At 34.4% G+C, this 18,941-nt stretch overlaps 1 protein-coding gene across 2 annotated transcripts in view; it reads left to right on the top strand.

Moving 5' to 3' along the window:
• Positions 1-15,111: 15,111 nt before the first annotated feature.
• LOC128221122 (sushi, von Willebrand factor type A, EGF and pentraxin domain-containing protein 1-like) overlaps positions 15,112-18,941 on the top strand; it is a 31,045-nt gene continuing 27,215 nt past the window's right edge. The window contains exons 1-5 of one of the 2 annotated variants that reach the window (XM_052929580.1): positions 15,112-15,562; positions 15,918-15,983; positions 16,916-17,002; positions 18,355-18,476; positions 18,777-18,849. In XM_052929580.1, coding sequence (XP_052785540.1) covers positions 15,454-15,562; positions 15,918-15,983; positions 16,916-17,002; positions 18,355-18,476; positions 18,777-18,849 — 457 coding nt within the window. In that variant the 5' untranslated portion in view covers positions 15,112-15,453. Of the gene's footprint in view, positions 15,563-15,917; positions 15,984-16,310; positions 16,408-16,915; positions 17,003-18,354; positions 18,477-18,776; positions 18,850-18,941 lie in introns of those variants that run through there. The other variant, XM_052929581.1, reaches the window with a different exon arrangement.

Below are 18,941 nucleotides of genomic sequence, written 5' to 3'. Positions count from 1 at the left end.
ACGTTATATCAATGACAATGAATACAGAAATAAGAATTGAAAACAAAATAAAAAATAAAGTAGCTCTATAAATATTTCCGGGAAAAATTATTATTCTTGAATAACATTTAAACCCTTAATGCTCAAATACATGAGTAAAAACTAAAATAAAACGGTGCCGAATTATCTTGGTATCCAGTCGGATGGTGCCGAATTGGCGGTGCCGAATTAACTTAGTGCCGAAAATGTATGTATGCCGAATTCGTTTGGTGCCGAATTGTCCGGAAACCGTTACAATTGACTGGTGCATTATAATCCCGCAATATGCTGCAAAAGAAAAAAAAAATATGGTGATATACTTAGGCTTACCTATGTTTTGGTCTATCCAAACCAGTGTTTAAATCGCCATTTGTGAAAATGTTTTTGTTCAAAACTGTTATTTTGTCCGAATCAGATAATACTTAGTTCATCCTTCCGATTTCAAAAGAGTCACTATCAACGCAATAGTACTGTATATCTACCAGTATCAGATACACATACTTTATTGCATAGTAATTGCTTAAATTAATGATTCTATAGTTCATGAGACGATGAACAATGACTTCAAGCATGCTCAATACATATTTATTGTCAAAAATAAAGTTTAATTTCCAAAATTCCAGCCACATTGTTTATACCGGAAGCCGCCGTTTTGATTCAATTTATTGAAACCAATGCTAAACCGATCGATATAGAGTTTATAACACTATGCATCCGTAACTTCTCTTTACAAAAACACGTAAACTGGCGTTAAAAAAATAGATATGATTATTTTTCAGCCTTTTAAAAAAATCCTGAAAAAATCTAGTTTGAGATCAAAATGTAAGTGCGGGCGCACAAAAATATTATTGTTTTTTTTACATTTTTTAAAACAATAGGAGCGGTAAATCCCCGGAACGAAGCATTTATTTAGTGTGGCCTAAGTTTAACTTTTAAATGCGGGTTAAACTGAATCATCCTAAGCTTATTATAGTAGCAGTAACAGTACATAGCTAAAGCGTGGCTTATAAGCTAATTTATTTATTAATAAAGTCGCCAGAGGTCACATGGCTTTTAAGGCTTATCAACGACGACTCAGGTCCTGTGCCCTATTAATTAAAGACCGTACCAGGCATATATGGCGTAACATGTTTTGCAATTAAACGTATAGATTCTGAATAGCTGCGTAAGGTTTGCGACTTAGATATCTGATTGAAACGGGAGCTTGATATGTTGAATTTTATTGTTTATGTGCCAGGATTTTTTAATTTAACAATTCAAATTGGGTGTTTATATGACCCGGAGTTCAGGGGCAGTTTTATTATTTTGAGTAAGAGGGGGCGTAGTTTGGGAGCACAAGTTAGGAAGAACGCCCCCTTTTCAAAGAATACAAAAACAATACATTGCTAAATGAGTTTAATTTGGGCGTAAAGTCATCCGCAAGAAATGCTTTAACCATTTTAGTCAGAAATAGTACATTCAAGTGCATTCAAGTGCATTATTTTCATATTGTTTCTCGGATATTGACATTAAAAACAAACTTGGAACAATTTTAGAGGGGGCGCGCGCCGGTTGCGCCCCCGCTAAATCCGTTTGTGGAAATAGATGTGCAAGTGGTGTTAACAATTGTTTCAACGGTAGTCCGTAACGACACTCGTTTAATATGACGTCATAATGTTATTGCTAGTTCATTATTGTAAGGCTGGTGATTGTTTACACGAGTGAAGCAATTTAATGGCAATTAAAAAATGAAAGTTGGAACAACATATTTTTTGTTGACAACCCAATTATAGCATGTTATCTTGATGACGCATTTTGATTCTTCTTTTCACGTACAAACTTTTCAGAATAAGATGACTCAGCCATTTGTTTTAACAAATAAAACCTAACAATAAGCTGAAATAACACTTAATATGGAATGTATGCGTTACTAACAAAAACATCAAAAGGTTTCATGCCCGAGTTAAACTTTTCTTTGGTTGATAAATTTACTCATAAGTTATATCAAAATAAATAGAACAAAACACATGTTTATTTCCACACATAACATCACACATATAAACATCAATGAAGTAGACTATGATTGCCCATAATTACCTAAGCATCTTACAGACAGTCGACCTATAGCCTTGCACGAGGGACACCATGCATGTAGATAAAAAAGGCAGGTAGTAAAATTAAGCCATGTGCGAGGAATACCACTCATGTACATTTCAAATGTTATAAATTAAGCCAATTACGAGGGACACCACACCTGAACATTTTAAAAACAATCAAGGTAAAGCCTTGCACGAAGGACATCACACATGTACATCTCAAAGATTGGCAAGGTAAAGTCTTGCACGAAGGACATCACACATGTACATCTCAAAGATTTCAAGGTAAAGCCTTGCACGAAGGACATCACACATGTAAATCTCAAAGATTGTCAAGGTAAAGCCTTGCACGAAAGACATCACACATGTAAATCTCAAAGATTGTCAAGGTAAAGCCTTGCACGAAGGACACCACACATGTGCATCTCAAGGATTGTCAAGGTAAAGTCTAGCACGAAGGACACCGCACATGTGCATTTCAAAGATTGTCATGGTAAAGCCTTGCACGAAGGACACCACATATGTAACTCTCAAAGATTGTCAAGGTAAAGCCTTCCACGAGGTGCATCACACATGTACATCTCAAAGATTGGCAACGTAAAGCCTTGCACGAGGAACATCCCAGATGTACATCTCAAATACAGTCGACGTAAAGCCTTCCACTAGGTACATCACACATGTACATCTCAAAGACAGTCGACGTAAAGCCTTTCACTAGGTACATCAAACATGTACATCGCAAAGATTGTCAACGTAAAGCCTTCCACTAGGTACATCCCACATGTACGTCTCAAAGCCAGTCGAAGTAAAGCATTCCACTAGGTACAACACACATGTACATCTCAAAGATTGTCAAGGTAAAGCCTTGCACGAAGGACACCACATATGTAACTCTCAAAGATTGTCGAGGTAAAGCCTTCCACAAGGTACATCACACATGTACATCTCAAAGCTTGTCAAGGCAAAGCCTTCCACGAGGTACATCCCACATGTACAACTCAAAGACAGTCGACGTAAAGCCTTCCACTAGGTACATCACACATGTACATCTCAAAGACAGTCGACGTAAAGCCTTCCACTAGGTACATCACATATGTACGTCTCAAAGTCAGTCGACGTAAAGCCTTCCGCTAGGTAAATCACCGTGTACATCTGAAAGATTGGCAACGTAAAGCCTCCACTAGGTACATCCCACATGTACATCTCAAAGACAGTCGACGTAAAGCCTTCCACTAGGTACAACACACATGTACATCTCAAAGATTGTCAAGGTAAAGCCTTGCACGAAGGACATCACACATGTAAATCTCAAAGATTGTCAAGGTAAAGCCTTGCACGAAGGACATCACACATGTTCATCTCAAAGACAGTCGACGTAAAGCCTTCCACTAGGTACATCACATATGTACGTCTCAAAGACAGTCGACGTAAAGCCTTCCACTAGGTACATCACACATGTACATCTCAAAGATTGTCAAGGTAAAGCCTTCCACTAGGTACATTCCACATGTACATCTCAAAGACAGTCGACGTAAAGCCTTCCACTAGGTACATCACATATGTACGTCTCAAAGACAGTCGACGTAAAGCCTTCCACGAGGTACAACACACATGTACATCTCAAAGATTGTCAAGGTAAAGCCTTGCACGAAGGACATCACACATGTACATCTCAAAGACAGTCGACGTAAAGCTTTCCACGTGGTACATAACACATGTTCATCTCAAAGACAGTCGACGTAAAGCCTTCCACGAGGTACATCACACATGTACATCTCAAAGACAGTCGACGTAAAGCTTTCCACGTGGTACATAACACATGTACATCTCAAAGACAGTCGACGTAACGCCTTCCACGAGGTACATCACACATATAGATTTCAAAGACAGTCGACGTAAAGCCTTGCACGAGGTACATCCCACATGTATATCTCAAAGACAGTCGACGTAAAGCCTTCCACGAGGTACATCACACATGTACATCTCAAAGACAGTCGACGTAAAGCCTTCCACGAGGTACATCACACATGTACATCTCAAAGACAGTCGACGTAAAGCCTTCCACGAGGTACATCACACATGTACATCTCAAAGACAGTCAACGTAAAGCCTTACACGAGGTACATCACACATGTACATCTCAAAGACAGTCAACGTAAAGCCTTGCACGAGGTACATCACACATGTACATACATCTCAAAGGCAGTAAAAGTAAAGCCTTGCACGAGGGACAACACACCTGTATATCTTAAGGGCAGTCGAAGTAAAGCCTTACACGAGGGACAACACACCTGTATATCTTAAGGGCAGTCGAAGTAAAGCCTTACACGAGGGACACCACACCTGTATATCTTAAGGGCAGTCGAAGTAAAGCCTTACACGAGGGACAACACACCTGTATATCTTAAGGGCAGTCGAAGTAAAGCCTTACACGAGGGACACCACACCTGTATATCTCAAAGGCAGTCAAAGTAAAGCCTTACACGAGGGACACCACACCTGTATATCTTAAGGGCAGTCGAAGTAAAGCCTTACACGAGGGACAACACACCTGTATATCTTAAGGGCAGTCGAAGTAAAGCCTTACACGAGGGACAACACACCTGTATATCTTAAGGGCAGTCGAAGTAAAGCCTTACACGAGGGACAACACACCTGTACATCTCAAAGGTATTAAAAGTCAAGCCTTGCACGAGGGACACCACACCTGTATATCTCAAAGGTAATAAAATAAAGCCATCCACTAGGGACACCACACCTGTACTTAGCAGAGGCAGTCAAACTAAAGCCTTCCACTAGGGACACCACACATGTACATCTCAAAGGTAGACAAGGTAAGGCCTTGCACGAGGGACTCCACACCTGCACTTCTCAAAGGTAGTAAAATAAAGCCATCCACTAGGGGCACCAAACATGTACATCTGAAAGGTAGTAAAATAAAACCATGCACTAGGGACACCACACCTGTACATCTCAAAGGTAGTACAATAAGGCCATGCACGAGGGACACCATACAGGTTCTTCTCATAGGTAGTCAAAGTAAAGCCATGCACGAGGCACACCACACCTGTACATTTCAAAGGTAGTCAAACTAAATAGGCCAGTGACAATATGGCTGAAATTGCAAATAAAGGAAAAAAATGCATAGAAATGATTTTTTGCATATTTGTGTATTTGTGTTGTTTGATATATACTGTGAGTGGACAAAAAAAAGTAAAAAAAAAATATAACAGTGCAAAATGTGATTTTTGGGGTAAAATGTTAAATATTGTAAACAAATGTATGAATTTCTGGAATTTTTCTGTATCAAATTTGGATTTAACAATACAAAATCCATAATAACTCTATTTAATAGGTATTATACAGCACCATAACAAACCTAATGTTTAGGCACATCATATATTGTTAAACTTGATTTTTGGGGTAAAATGTTAAAAAATGTAAACAAAAGTATGAATTTTTGGGACTTGCCTATATCAAAATCAGATCTAGCAAAAAAAAATCAGAATAACTATATATATTAGATAGTATACAGCCGTATAACATATCTATTTGTGTAGACACATCATCTATTGTTAAATGTGATTTTTGGGGTAAAATTTTAAAAAAAGTATGAATTTCTGGGATTGGTCTATATCAAAATCAGATCTAGCAGTAGAAACTTCAGAAAAACTATATATATTAGATAGTTAACAGCACCATAACATATCTTTTGTATAGACACATCATCTGTTGTGAAAAAAGGAATTTTGGGGTAAAATGTTAACAAATGTAAGCAAAAGTATAAATTTCTGGAATTTGTCTACATTGAAATTAAATTTAGCAATAAAAATTCCGTAATAACTGTATTTAGTAGATAGTATACAGCACCATAACATACCTAATGGGTCGACTCATTATTTATAGTGAAATATGATATCTGGAGTAAAATGTTAAAAATGTCAACAAAAGTATGAATTTCTGGAATTTGTCTACATTGAAATTAAATTTAGCAATAAAAATTCCGTAATAACTGTATTTAGTAGATAGTATACAGCACCATAACATACCTAATGGGTCGACTCATTATTTATAGTGAAATATGATATCTGGAGTAAAATGTTAAAAATGTCAACAAAAGTATGAATTTCTGGAATTTGTCCATATCAAAATTTTATCTAACAATAAATGTCAAAAATAACTTTGTTGAATACTTAGTATACAGCACCATAACATACCCTATATATTTACACATCATCTTTTTAAAAATGTGAGTTTTGGGTAAAAATGTTTGAAAAAAAAACAAATTAATGTTCCCTTTCTGGAGTTTGCCAAGAACTGGACAAAATTAAGCTGAACGGGTACCTAAATAACTGTATTCAACTTATATTTAACTGCTCTACAACAAACTTAAGTTGCAGATTATCATAAAATGAGAAAGGTGATTATTTGGTTAAAGTGTTATAACTATAAATGAACTTGAGAATTTCTTGAATTTGCCAAAAGTCATAATGGAATTTAGCATTGACACATCAGAATATTATTATTATTATTATTATTATTATTATTTTTTTTTTTTTTTTTTTTTTTTTTTTATTTTTTTTTTAATTTATTTATTTAAATTATTTTTCATTAGATAAATAATCAATCATAGCAAGGAAATGAAGTCAACGTCATACAATATTTAATATAACGGCTCATCGTTTCGCAGCAAAATCAATGACGTTGATATAAACAGAAATATGAAATACAGACAAAAAATCGGACTATTAAAATTTTATATGATTTTAATCATGAGGACTTAGTTATTGAGCAGATGCTAATGTGGAGTGAGCAGATGTTAATGTGAAGTCTGAAAGTGTTGGAGGTTTGACAAAGGGGTCGGGGTATGAATAAGATTTAAATGCTGTTGGAATTCTGTCGCTGCACTTGCAAGGAAGATAATGTAAGCCGATACGAAGAGTATAACCAGTGGTGTTTCATCATATGAGGGTAATGCTAGTGAAGCAAAACAGATTGGTGAAAATGTGGTAGATAGAGTGGTTGGCAAAACTACCAGTATGAAAGAATTCACGTTTAGAAAAAGACATTGTTGTGCTTATGAATGACAATGCTTGGATCAAAAGTGATGATGAAGTACTATGTGTTAAGTAGTACATATTGCGGGTATTTCTACAAGTTTAGGACTGGAAAGGACACACTGTTTTGAACCCGGTTGAAAGGGGTTGGGAAGTAGTGAGTAACAAACTACTATATCCGGTGACCACTGAAACAGCACCAATTCAGGCTGATATTATGAAAGTTGTACAGTGCGCTTGTCAAACTGTCTGCCCTAATACAGTAACATACGGCTTCAAGAAAGTTGGATTTGATTGTGTAAGGCCTGCTCCGCATGCAAATGCTGTGGGAATGCCATCAGCGTTTAAGGTTGTGCATATCTTATGCTACATTAAGGCACTGACATTGCTACTCTAATCAACTAAAAACAGAGTTTAATGTATGTAAAAAATAACAAATTATACATATCTTACAAAATATCTACAAATTCACTTTTAGTATAAAACATGAACTTTAAAAAGTTACACATTAATTATTTGGGGCTTGTATTCATTGTTTGTGATCAAATTCCAGAAATCAACATTTTCGTTCATGCTTTCAGAACTTTTTATCTCAATACCACATGTCTTGTTTGATCTGATAGCATAAAAGTTTCCAATGTTATTTTCCAGAAAATGTAGCTTATGTCAGTTCTGCTAAATAGTCATTGTTTGTGAAATAATTGTTCTGTCGTTGATCCAGGTATAGGCAAATACCAGAAATTCGCAAATACATTTCTGTTTTTTTTTCATTTATTTTTTTATTAATATTTTACATAATATTCAGCCACATAAGCTGTTTCTATACTTTACAGTAAATTATGTTTCAATATATGGCAATTGAACGTGTAAGTGATTAATTCCTAAAATTCCAGGTTTTGTTATGTTTTACCCTAAAAATCGCACTGCTTACAACTTGATGTTTCCATACTTCAGGTATGTTATGCTCAAATATAATAACTATTAAATACAGTAATTCTGGTAGTTTTGATGCAAATGTGACAAAAGTTATTGACAAAATCCAGAATTTTTCATTTTTATCTAATGTGTCAAACTTTTAACTTCAAAAATCACCTTTCACACAATACGATGTTTCTATACTTAAGATTTGCTATACTGTAATATAATACTTATAAAATAAATGATAAATAAATAATTCTGGCTGTTTTCTTGCAAAATTTGGCTAAATCATTGGCAAATTCCAGAAATTCTAACTTTTATTTAATTTTTCAAACATTTTACCTCCTAAATCTCATTTCTCACTCTACAATGTTTCTATACTTAAGGTTTGTTATACTGTACTATAATATCTTTTAATTACAGTAATTATGGAAAATTGTATTGCAACAATTGACACAATTCTTGGCAACTTCCAGAAAATCTCATTTTTATTTAATTTTTCATACATTTTACACCAAAACTCACATTTCACACAATACGTAGTATCTATGTAATACTATGTAATACTGTAGTGTGATATCTATTCATTACAAATATTCTGGTAATTTTATTGCAAAACCGGCAAATTCCAGAATTTCTCATTTTCATTTAATTTTCCAAACATTTAACCCCAAAAATCACATTTCACAAATTTACGTACCTTTAAAACTTTAGGTATAGTATAATATAATACGATATCTATTATATACAATAATTCTGATGACTTTATTGCAAAACTTGACAAAGTAATAGTAATTCTGGTTATTTCAATGCAAAATTGGATACAGTTATTAGCGAATTCCAGCATTTTCATTTTGTTTTCCAATCATTTTAACCCAAAAATCACTTTTCACATAATTACGTAGTTTCTATACTTTAAATATATTTTACAGTAGTATAATATCTTTTTAATAAAGTAATCCTGGTAATTTTATTGCAAAAAATGACAAAATTATTGGCAAATTCCAGAAACCCTCATTTTTGTTTATTTTTTCAAACATTTTACCTCAAAAATCATATTTCTCAAAATACGGTATATCTTAACTTTCGATATATTAAACTGTATAATAATATCTATCACATACAGTAAATCGGGTTATTTAATTGCAAAATTAGACACAGCTATTGGCAAATTCCAGAAATTCTCACTTTTATTCTAATTTTTTCAACATTTTACCCCAAAAAACACATTTTGCACCATGTGATGGTTCTATACTTTTAGTATGTTAAATGTGATGCCTGATTTGACACAAATCCATCAATAGAAATTCTGTGCATTTTTTTTCCCCATTTTTTTTATTTTCCCTGGACTAAAAGCCTTATACGAGGGACACCACATCTTTATATCTCAAAGGTAGTCAAAAATAAGCCTTGCACGAGGGGCACCACATCTGTACATATCAAAGGAGGTCAACTTAAAGCCATGCACGAAGCACACCACTCCTGGACATCTTTAAAAAAAAGCAAAGCCATGCACAAGGGCAACACACAGTAAACAAGATACAGAACGCTAAAAGACAACACACATTAAACAAGATACACAACGCTACAAGACAACAAACACCAAACAAGATACGGCAAGGCCACAAAACAACAAACACTTAACAAATTACGAAACGCTGTTAAACAACACACACCAAACAAAATACGCAACGATGCAAAACAACACACAACAAACAAGATACTCAATAACACACACAACAAACAAGATACTCAATAACACACACAACAAACAAGATACTCAATAACACACACAAACAAGATACTTATTAACACACACAACAAACAAGATACTCAATAACACACACAACAAACAAGATACTCAATAACACACACAACAAACAAGATACTCAATAACACACACAAACAAGATACTCAATAACACACACAACAAGCAAGATACTCAATAACACACACAACAAGCAAGATACTCAATAACACACAACAAACAAGGTACTCAATAACACACAACAAACAAGATATTCAATAACACACACAAACAAGATACTCAATAACACACACAAAAAAGATACTCAATAACACACACAAACAAGATACTCAGTAACACACACAAACAAGATACTCAATAACACACACAAACAAGATACTCAATAACACACACAAACAAGATACTCAATAACACACAACAAACAAGATACTCAATAACACACACACACAAGATACTCAATAACACACACAAACAAGATACTCAATAACACACACAAACAAGATACTCAATTACACACACAACCAAGATACTCAATAACACACACAAACAAGATACTCAATAACACACAAAAACTAGATACAAAACGCTACAAAACAACACATACCAAACAAGATACATAACGTAACAAGACAACACACAGCAAACAAGATGTGCAATGCTACAAAACAACAATTACTAAACAAGATACCTAACGCTACAAGAAAACAAACACCAAACAAGATACGCAAGGCCACAAAACATCACACACCAAGAAAGATACGCAACGCTGCAAAACAATACACACTAAACAAGATACAACGCTGCAAAACATCAAACACTAAACAAAAGACGCAACGCTGCAAAACAACAAACTTTAAACAAGATAAACAACGCTACAAAACAACATATACAAGATAAGCAACTTTACAAAACAACAAACTACAAACAAGATATACAACGTTACAATGCAACATATACAAGATAGGCAACTTTACAAAACAACAAACTACAAATAAGATTCGCAAGGCCGCAAAACAACACATACAAGAAACTCTAGAAAACAACAGACTACAAACAAGATTCACAACGCTACAAAAACATATACAAGCTAGGCAACTCTACAAAACAACAAACAACAAACAAAATACACAACGCTACAAAAACATATATAGTAGAGGCAACGCTACAAAACAACAGACACCAAACAAGATGCACAACGCCAAAAGACAATACACATTAAACCAGAGATGCAACTGCACAAGACAACAAACATTAAACATGATACGCAACGCTACAAAACAACACACACCAAATATATATCAAAACATTAGATCAAAACTAAATTTGAGTGCGATAAAAATAACAGGGTTTCATTTTGCAATTTGAGCTCAACTTTTAAATTTATATTTAGATCATTAGATCAGCGGTACAAAAACAACGGAATACACTTTTATTTTACATGTATTTAAGTTGATCTTAGTTACTAATTTAAGTTCCATTATGACCATTTAAAAATCATGATGTTCAAATCAATGTCGATTTTATTTCTTCTACAACAAAGTAGATACATGTATATCAGTCATATGCAAGGATTATTTCATAACATTTAACAAAAAGTCTATATGTCTTTATGCCACTTATCGACCCTTAAGATTCCCATTTATGTGCCTTCGTTTTATGTTGTGAACTGTGATTTATACACAGTTGGTTTGAGATCGCAATTCCTAAAAATAACGATTATCATTATAGCTGAACCTACAGTGATAACAAACCATGATTTGATTAATGTCTCCTTTTGCCTAATAGAACCGTTATCATCAACCTAATTTGAACAATTTATAAAGCGATATATTGTGAAAGTCGTATATATAGTAGATTGATAAAGCTTAGCAAGGTTTTAATATTTGTGGATTTTTAGGAGGTCGATCAGAATTATAACCTTCAATATAACATTGCTTTTGAATGATTAGATAATGGCGTCGTGAATGTTTAACCCTCGCAAAATTGGCCAACATCATAAACGTAATCGTGACCAAGGGAACTCACAATACTCAAACATTGTGACTACCACAAGCAAGCACTTCAATGTGATGGATTATATCCGCATCCCTCCACTCAGTAGTAAATACATCGGTCATGACATTTGCATAACTTCAGTCGACCTTTGATACTTTTTCTTAATAGGTGTGTTTGACTTGATTTGAGTACGAGTGTATTTGATATATGAGCGATCTTACTCATAGAATTATAAACAAGATTTGATTGATCAGTTTGAAGCGTGACGAAAAAAGGTCAGATCAATTTTATTTTTAGCGACGGATTATTTTCTGATTTTATTTACGTAGAATACCGACCTAATAATGAAATTGCTTCAATTTAATTCAGTTGTTTGAAATATATTCTAATTTTAAAACTTTCATTTCTTTCTATAATGACTATATGTATGTTTGTAACAATTATAGATACATGCATCAGTATTTCTTATGTATGTTTGTAACAATTATAGATACATGCATCAGTATTTCTTATTGAATTTATGCTCGGCATAATCTTGAACAACTGTCAGATGATTATTGAAACATCAACTATCAGATAATTATTGAAATTACAAATGTCAGAAAAATATTAAAACATCAACTGTCAGATAATTATTGAAACATCAACTGTCAGACAATTATTGAAACATCAAATGTCAGATAATTGTTGAAACATCAACTGTCAGATAAATATTGAAACATAAACTGTCAGAGATTTATTGAAACATCAACTGTTAGATAATTGTTGAAACATCAACTGTCAGATAACTATTGAAACATCAACTGTCAGTTAATTATCGAAACATCAACTGTCAGATAATTATTGAAACATCAACTGTCAGATGATTATTGAAACATCAACGGTCAGATGATTATTGAAACATCAACTCTCAGAAAATTATTGAAACATCAACTGTCAGATAATTATTGAAACATCAACTGTCAGATGATTGATGAAACATTAACTGTCAGATATTTATTGAAACATCAACTGTCAGATAATTATTAAAACATCAACTGTCAGATAAGTATTAAAACATCAACTGTCAGAAAATTAAGTAAACAACAATGTGTAACTTCAAACAAGCAATGGTTCGGGTTCCAACAACTCAATAAACGGTTTTCGGAAAATTGAAGTATTTGCTGTCACATATCAAGCATCTAAGTATTTTATATAACATATTTTAACTTTTTTATGACAACTGACCATTTTTGCAATTTTATTGCTCGTATATGACACAAATGTTAAAACAAAATTCGATGGTTTACTCTAGAACACGTTACTGAGTTTCCCTAACGGGTAGATGAGATGTGAAACTATAGCTGACTCTTTACCATGTGTGTAGGTCTCTTTTGCGGGTATTTGATATGTCGAACAATGGTTGATTCTATACCAGGTGAGTGAGTCTCCTTTAGTGGAAGACAAAATGACAAAATATGCGTTGTTACATCATCAGGTCAACAGAAACATTAACACGTTCATAGAACGTTTAACTACGGTGATGTGAAATACACCCTATTATTTATCGCGTTAAAACGAATTACGAACCTAGTTAAAACGACCAACGAATCTAGTATAAAAGACATACGTTTCTCATTTAAACATCTTGTTGAAACGCCATATAGGCCTTTCAGAATAACTTAACGATATCACTCGAAATTATAACGTGGAAAATATTGCTATGAGGAGATAATTATTATGCGCAGTAATTTGGCGATTCTGATCGGCCAATTATGTCGTGTTTACGAGATACGTATGTCGTTTTGACGAGTTACTGAGTCCTTTGAACGAGAAACATATGTCGTTTTGTTATTCTTTGGAATAAGATACAAAGTTGCTTTAACGAAAACCGTATATAGTTTTAACGAGATAAAACATCACACTAATTCACATTTATTCCATCGGATTAAAAATACTATCAAAATACTTGTAAACAATAGTCATGGAACTGATAGGGGAGAGATGCAATACCCCGGGTAAACTGAATTTGGCGGAAGGGGTCACTTAGGACACAGGTGCAATTCCCCGGATAAACGGGGATTGGCGGAAGGGGTCACTTAGGGCACAGTCGCAAATACCCAGGGTAAACTGGGTTTGGTGGAAGAGGTCATTTAGGGCACAGATGAAATACCCCAGATAAACGGGGTTTGGCGGAAGGGATGGAAGGGGTCACTTAGGGCACAGGTGCAATACCCCGGATAACCGGGTTTGGCGGGAAAGGGTCACTTAGGGCACAGGTGCAATACCCCGGATAAACGGGGTTTGACGGAAGGGGTGTCTTTAAAAGGCATAAACCATGTTACCAACGATAAAACCCAAAAAACTATACTTGACGCGAGATGTAGAAAATATTATATACATTTTTTGAGAAACGTCTGTTGTTGGTTTACAATCGCTATTATATCAATCCTGTTGCACTCTTCTAATACTGACTACAATAAGGCGAGAAGTCATTTGACCACTTATAAAAAACGGCTTTCTTAGAAACATGGAAATCTCCTTGTGAAGATCCTTTATAGAAACAATTGAAACCCATCAGATAAAAACGTATGAGTGGCATGGTCATTGTTTCATTAAAGTTGACAGTTAGTACTTCTTGACTCCACTTACTAATATAATCACTTTATATGATGAATGCATACTTTGTAATCTCTTATATTTAAAAGTGTGTATGTGTTTGGACAATTATCTGGAGGGTTGCTCACATGCCCTAGTGCGTACTTGACAACATGAGCGAACGGAAAAATGCAATACATCCTTATATTGACATATTAAAGTATTCATTATCATTAGATATTGTTAAATTTGCTGCAATTGAGTATTGATTGATAACGAAATGGTTTTCGGCAACAGACTTTTGTAATTGTGATGTCATATATGTCATTGGTCAAATGCTAGTGTGAACGCCATGTTGAAATAAAGAAGACGCCTTGACCTTTGTGTGTAATATAATATGAACGGCAAGTGTCCTGTTTACAACATGCTAGACAAAAGTAGATATTTGAATAATTATAAAACGTTTGTTTATACCGACAACAAAAGTTGGAATAAGTTGATTTAGACAAGTTACACGGTTAAACAAATTATGCAATGCAGAGTGCCAATATCAACATGGTTGTATTGAAAATGTGCTTGTTTTATTGCAAGACGATTACGAATTTATGCGAGATGTACCATAAAGCCAGCACTGAAAGGGTGTTGAATTAGCGACAAGCAGCACAGGCAAACGTGCATGTTTTTGTATTTCATTTTTTTCGAGGTACGCCCGTTCTATTTTCAAAAGATCGCTATAATTGATTTCTAACATATACTTGTACACCTTTTGGAATACTTAAATGAATTTTAAAGTGAACAAATTCCATGTACTCCACAATACCCATTGTCTTGGCCAGAACAATTTAACCACCACTTAAAAAGCTGAATCACGGAAAGTATATCATAAGTAGAAAGATCATTGTTAGATCGAAACTGGTACTCAGCCATGAGAGTATAAAACAGATACTCAATATACAACTGATCAGAGCCTGTTCATTGAATGGCATTCGCGGTTTTAACTGAATAAAAGGTTTGAGGTTACCAACAGCTTGGTAAATCTGCAACAATGTCGAGAATCTTCACCTTCTGGATGCTTGCCATATTCGTTCAGGTTTCTCAGGCCGCCACACTGAAGTTTGAAAAAGAATCTCTTCAGATTACGACGGATACTCAAGGTAAGCCTGTTATGGTCATTTATGAGATATTTTCAGGCGAAGATGGTTTAAGAATATAATAAAAACCATGAATTCAACGGTTTCTATTTGATTAAAAGACAATAATGTTCAATCGATTAGTCGTAATAATGGCGCTAAAATAAATAAGATTTTACTTGAGACAAGATAAAAAAGATCAAAAAGTCGTGTTGTCATGGGAACATAAAATCCACATGAAGCGTTTAATAAAATATACAATTACTTACTTCCCATTTTCCAGAGCAATTGTTATTTCATGTTACTATTCCACGAACTTCGAGGTCAACCATCATATATTTCTTAATTCCATGTGGTATATTTTGCTTTTATTTTACAGGTCCTAGTTTCATATGTAAGAAAGGGGAGTGTAAGCTGTGCGGTAATTCCAGCAAAACAGACACGGGTAAGCTCTTGTTTCTTGTAAAACATGTTGAATAAGCTAACACATAACAATATATGTAAGAAAGGGGAGTGTAAGCTGTGCGGTAATTCCAGCAAAACAGACACGGGTAAGCTCTTGTTTCTTGTAAAACATGTTGAATAAGCTTACACATAACAATATATGTAAGAAAGGGGAGTGTAAGCTGTGCGCTAATTCCAGCAAAACAGACACGGGTAAGCTCTTGTTTCTTGTAAAACATGTTGAATAAGCTAATACATAACAATATATGTAAGAAAGGGGAGTGTAAGCTATGCGCTAATTCCAGCAAAACAGACACGGGTAAGCTCTTGTTTCTTGTAAAACATGTTGAATAAGCTAACACATAACAATATATGTAAGAAAGGGGAGTGTAAACTGTGCGGTAATTCCAGCAAAACAGACACGGGTAAGCTCTTGTTTCTTGTAAAACACGTTGAATAAGCTAACACATAACAATATATGCAAGACTAATCGGTAGTTTGCGTCGAGACAAACGCAAACTGGGTTCAATGTAATTAGACAACTTGCTTGTAGGTTATTAATCTAGTCCAACATTTTGAAAGTAAAAATATAACCAAAAAACGGAGGACCTACGATTTATTTAACTAATTATCTACTGTTAGGACGACGCATACATGTTTACTAGGATTAAGAACTGATCATCGCCTTTTACAACATAAAGAACTGGTCAATAAATACTTTCTTTCTTCAACTTTGAATTGGGATTTTTATCATGACTTTAAGTTACCCCATATACATCTAATGGGGGGGGGGGGGCATACATATTTTACAAACATTTCTTGTTTATTTTTAAATTTTTTACTCATTTGTAAATATACATATTTTACAAACATCTCTTCTTGTTGTTTTTGGACTCAGTTTTAAATATGAATTATTGTACTATTACATTTTAGTTTGCATTGTGGCAACTGATAAGGGCGGGAGAATTCATATAAAGCTGACCTTGAATGACAAGTCGTTGGTAGAAGGGGATATATCAGGTAAGATAGTTAGATATGACAGTAGTAAGAAAGTTATGTTGCGGAACGCTACTTGTATATGTACGTGCACATTGGAACTACTTTTTGAGTGCTGCGTCATCACGATATGCGTACTTTAAAACCGTTTGAATTGTGTAATCGATTTCCAGAACATATGCAAACTTTGTGACCTATTCCACACAGGTTAAAGTTCAACGGTACGATAGCAACACTCGCAAATGACCTATAAGACTAACTGTCAATGTAACGTGTGTATTCACTTAGAAGTACTAGCAGATTCAACCTTTTAATCATTTAACATAACAGAATTGCAATGTGTAGATTGCCTGACATACCTGTATTACTTTGGTCAGTTTTGTACTTCTTGTATGTGCCATTGCAGATCTTGCAACATAATATGATTTACATATATTATTCAACATGATAGGATCGTGACGTTTATAATTTTTGAAATAGAATGCAGTTTATTTAGCATTCATTTAGTTTTACAGTATTGATATCTGTAATTTATTTGACATAGTACAACTGCCACATGCAGCCATTTACCATAATATAACTGTCATGTGAGGACTATAAAATTTAAAAAGGATTTTCATGGGTACTTTATTTTGCATATTAATTAATGTTATTAGCATGGGTATATTATTAAGCATAAACTGATTTTCATGGGTAGATTATTTAGCATAAACTGATTTTCATGGGTAGATTATTTAGCATAGTATGATTGCTATGGATATATTATAAAAGATACTAGCAAAGTCATGTGAAGTTTATTCAACATTAAAGGAGTGTCATTTGCCTACTGTTTAATATTATGTGTTCGTGATATGTTAATCAACATATTACGTATACCGGGTGTTGTTTATTAACCAGAGGCGTGCAAAAATCCACGAGAGTCGAATACGACATTCCGGATCAAAACGCTGTACTAAAACCCTTTCATTATAAACATAACTGGTGAGATCACTTAAAAGCCACATGTTTTCATAATAGATGTCGTTTAATCGACGCACTATTTTGTTTTATGACGTCATTTTTACATCGCGCAACGATACTTGTTATGACGTGACATCACAAGAGTGAAAAACGGCCGTATTGCACTGGAGTGGAATATGGACTACCGTAATTTGCGATATGTATTGCGTGTGGATTTATGAAGGGTATACAAAAAAATGCTATTTGAGTACTTGATATTGTAGTAAAACATCTGTGAGCGAAGCCTAATCTGCCCATATTCAGTTTCTGTTCATCTTGTGTCCCCTTATTGTTTACCAGAACCTCCTTAAAACCCTTAAATATAGGTAACATAAAGGGACTTTTGCCTCATCATAATGGGTTGTTTATTTTTTCAGGACCTGGAACTCGGTCCATTTGTTCTCGTAAGAATCCCATACCTAACGTAGAGGAAATATGTATTATCCCGAAAGATGTGGACATCGCAAAACTGCACTCTTGCCTCGATGTTTCTGTTAAGGTAGGACCAAAATATCTTTAAAGATGAATTGATTTGAGAGTTACCTAACTATTAAGTATGGTCCCTAGGAATCATTTTTCGACAGAACAGTTTCATGGCTACCTTCTTATTGCCCTCTGGTGTCAGTTATCATCGATCAGATCTTAATGCATATTGATAAGTCAAAAGATTTACTGTGACATACTGTGCCAATCAATTATAAAGCTTTATTCGCATTAAGACCCTTTTATTTGTTCTCTGCCACTTATATTTACATATTACGATAATATGACCCATAGTTAAAATCCTTTTCTTTGAAAGGTAAAGAAAACGACAATCAGCACATCAATTGGCTGTTTCACTATTCCGAAAAAGAACTTTCTAGATCGCATCGGTAAGCTACTTTTTGTTTCCATTCAGATTCTAAATATGAGATACTGGAACAGAAACTAGAGACACAAGCACACAACGTTCAATAGACACTCA

The sequence above is a fragment of the Mya arenaria genome, chromosome 16 (genome assembly GCF_026914265.1).
Source record: "Mya arenaria isolate MELC-2E11 chromosome 16, ASM2691426v1".
Lineage (NCBI taxonomy): Eukaryota > Metazoa > Mollusca > Bivalvia > Myida > Myidae > Mya > Mya arenaria.
This window is presented reverse-complemented; position numbering and strand designations above follow the sequence as displayed.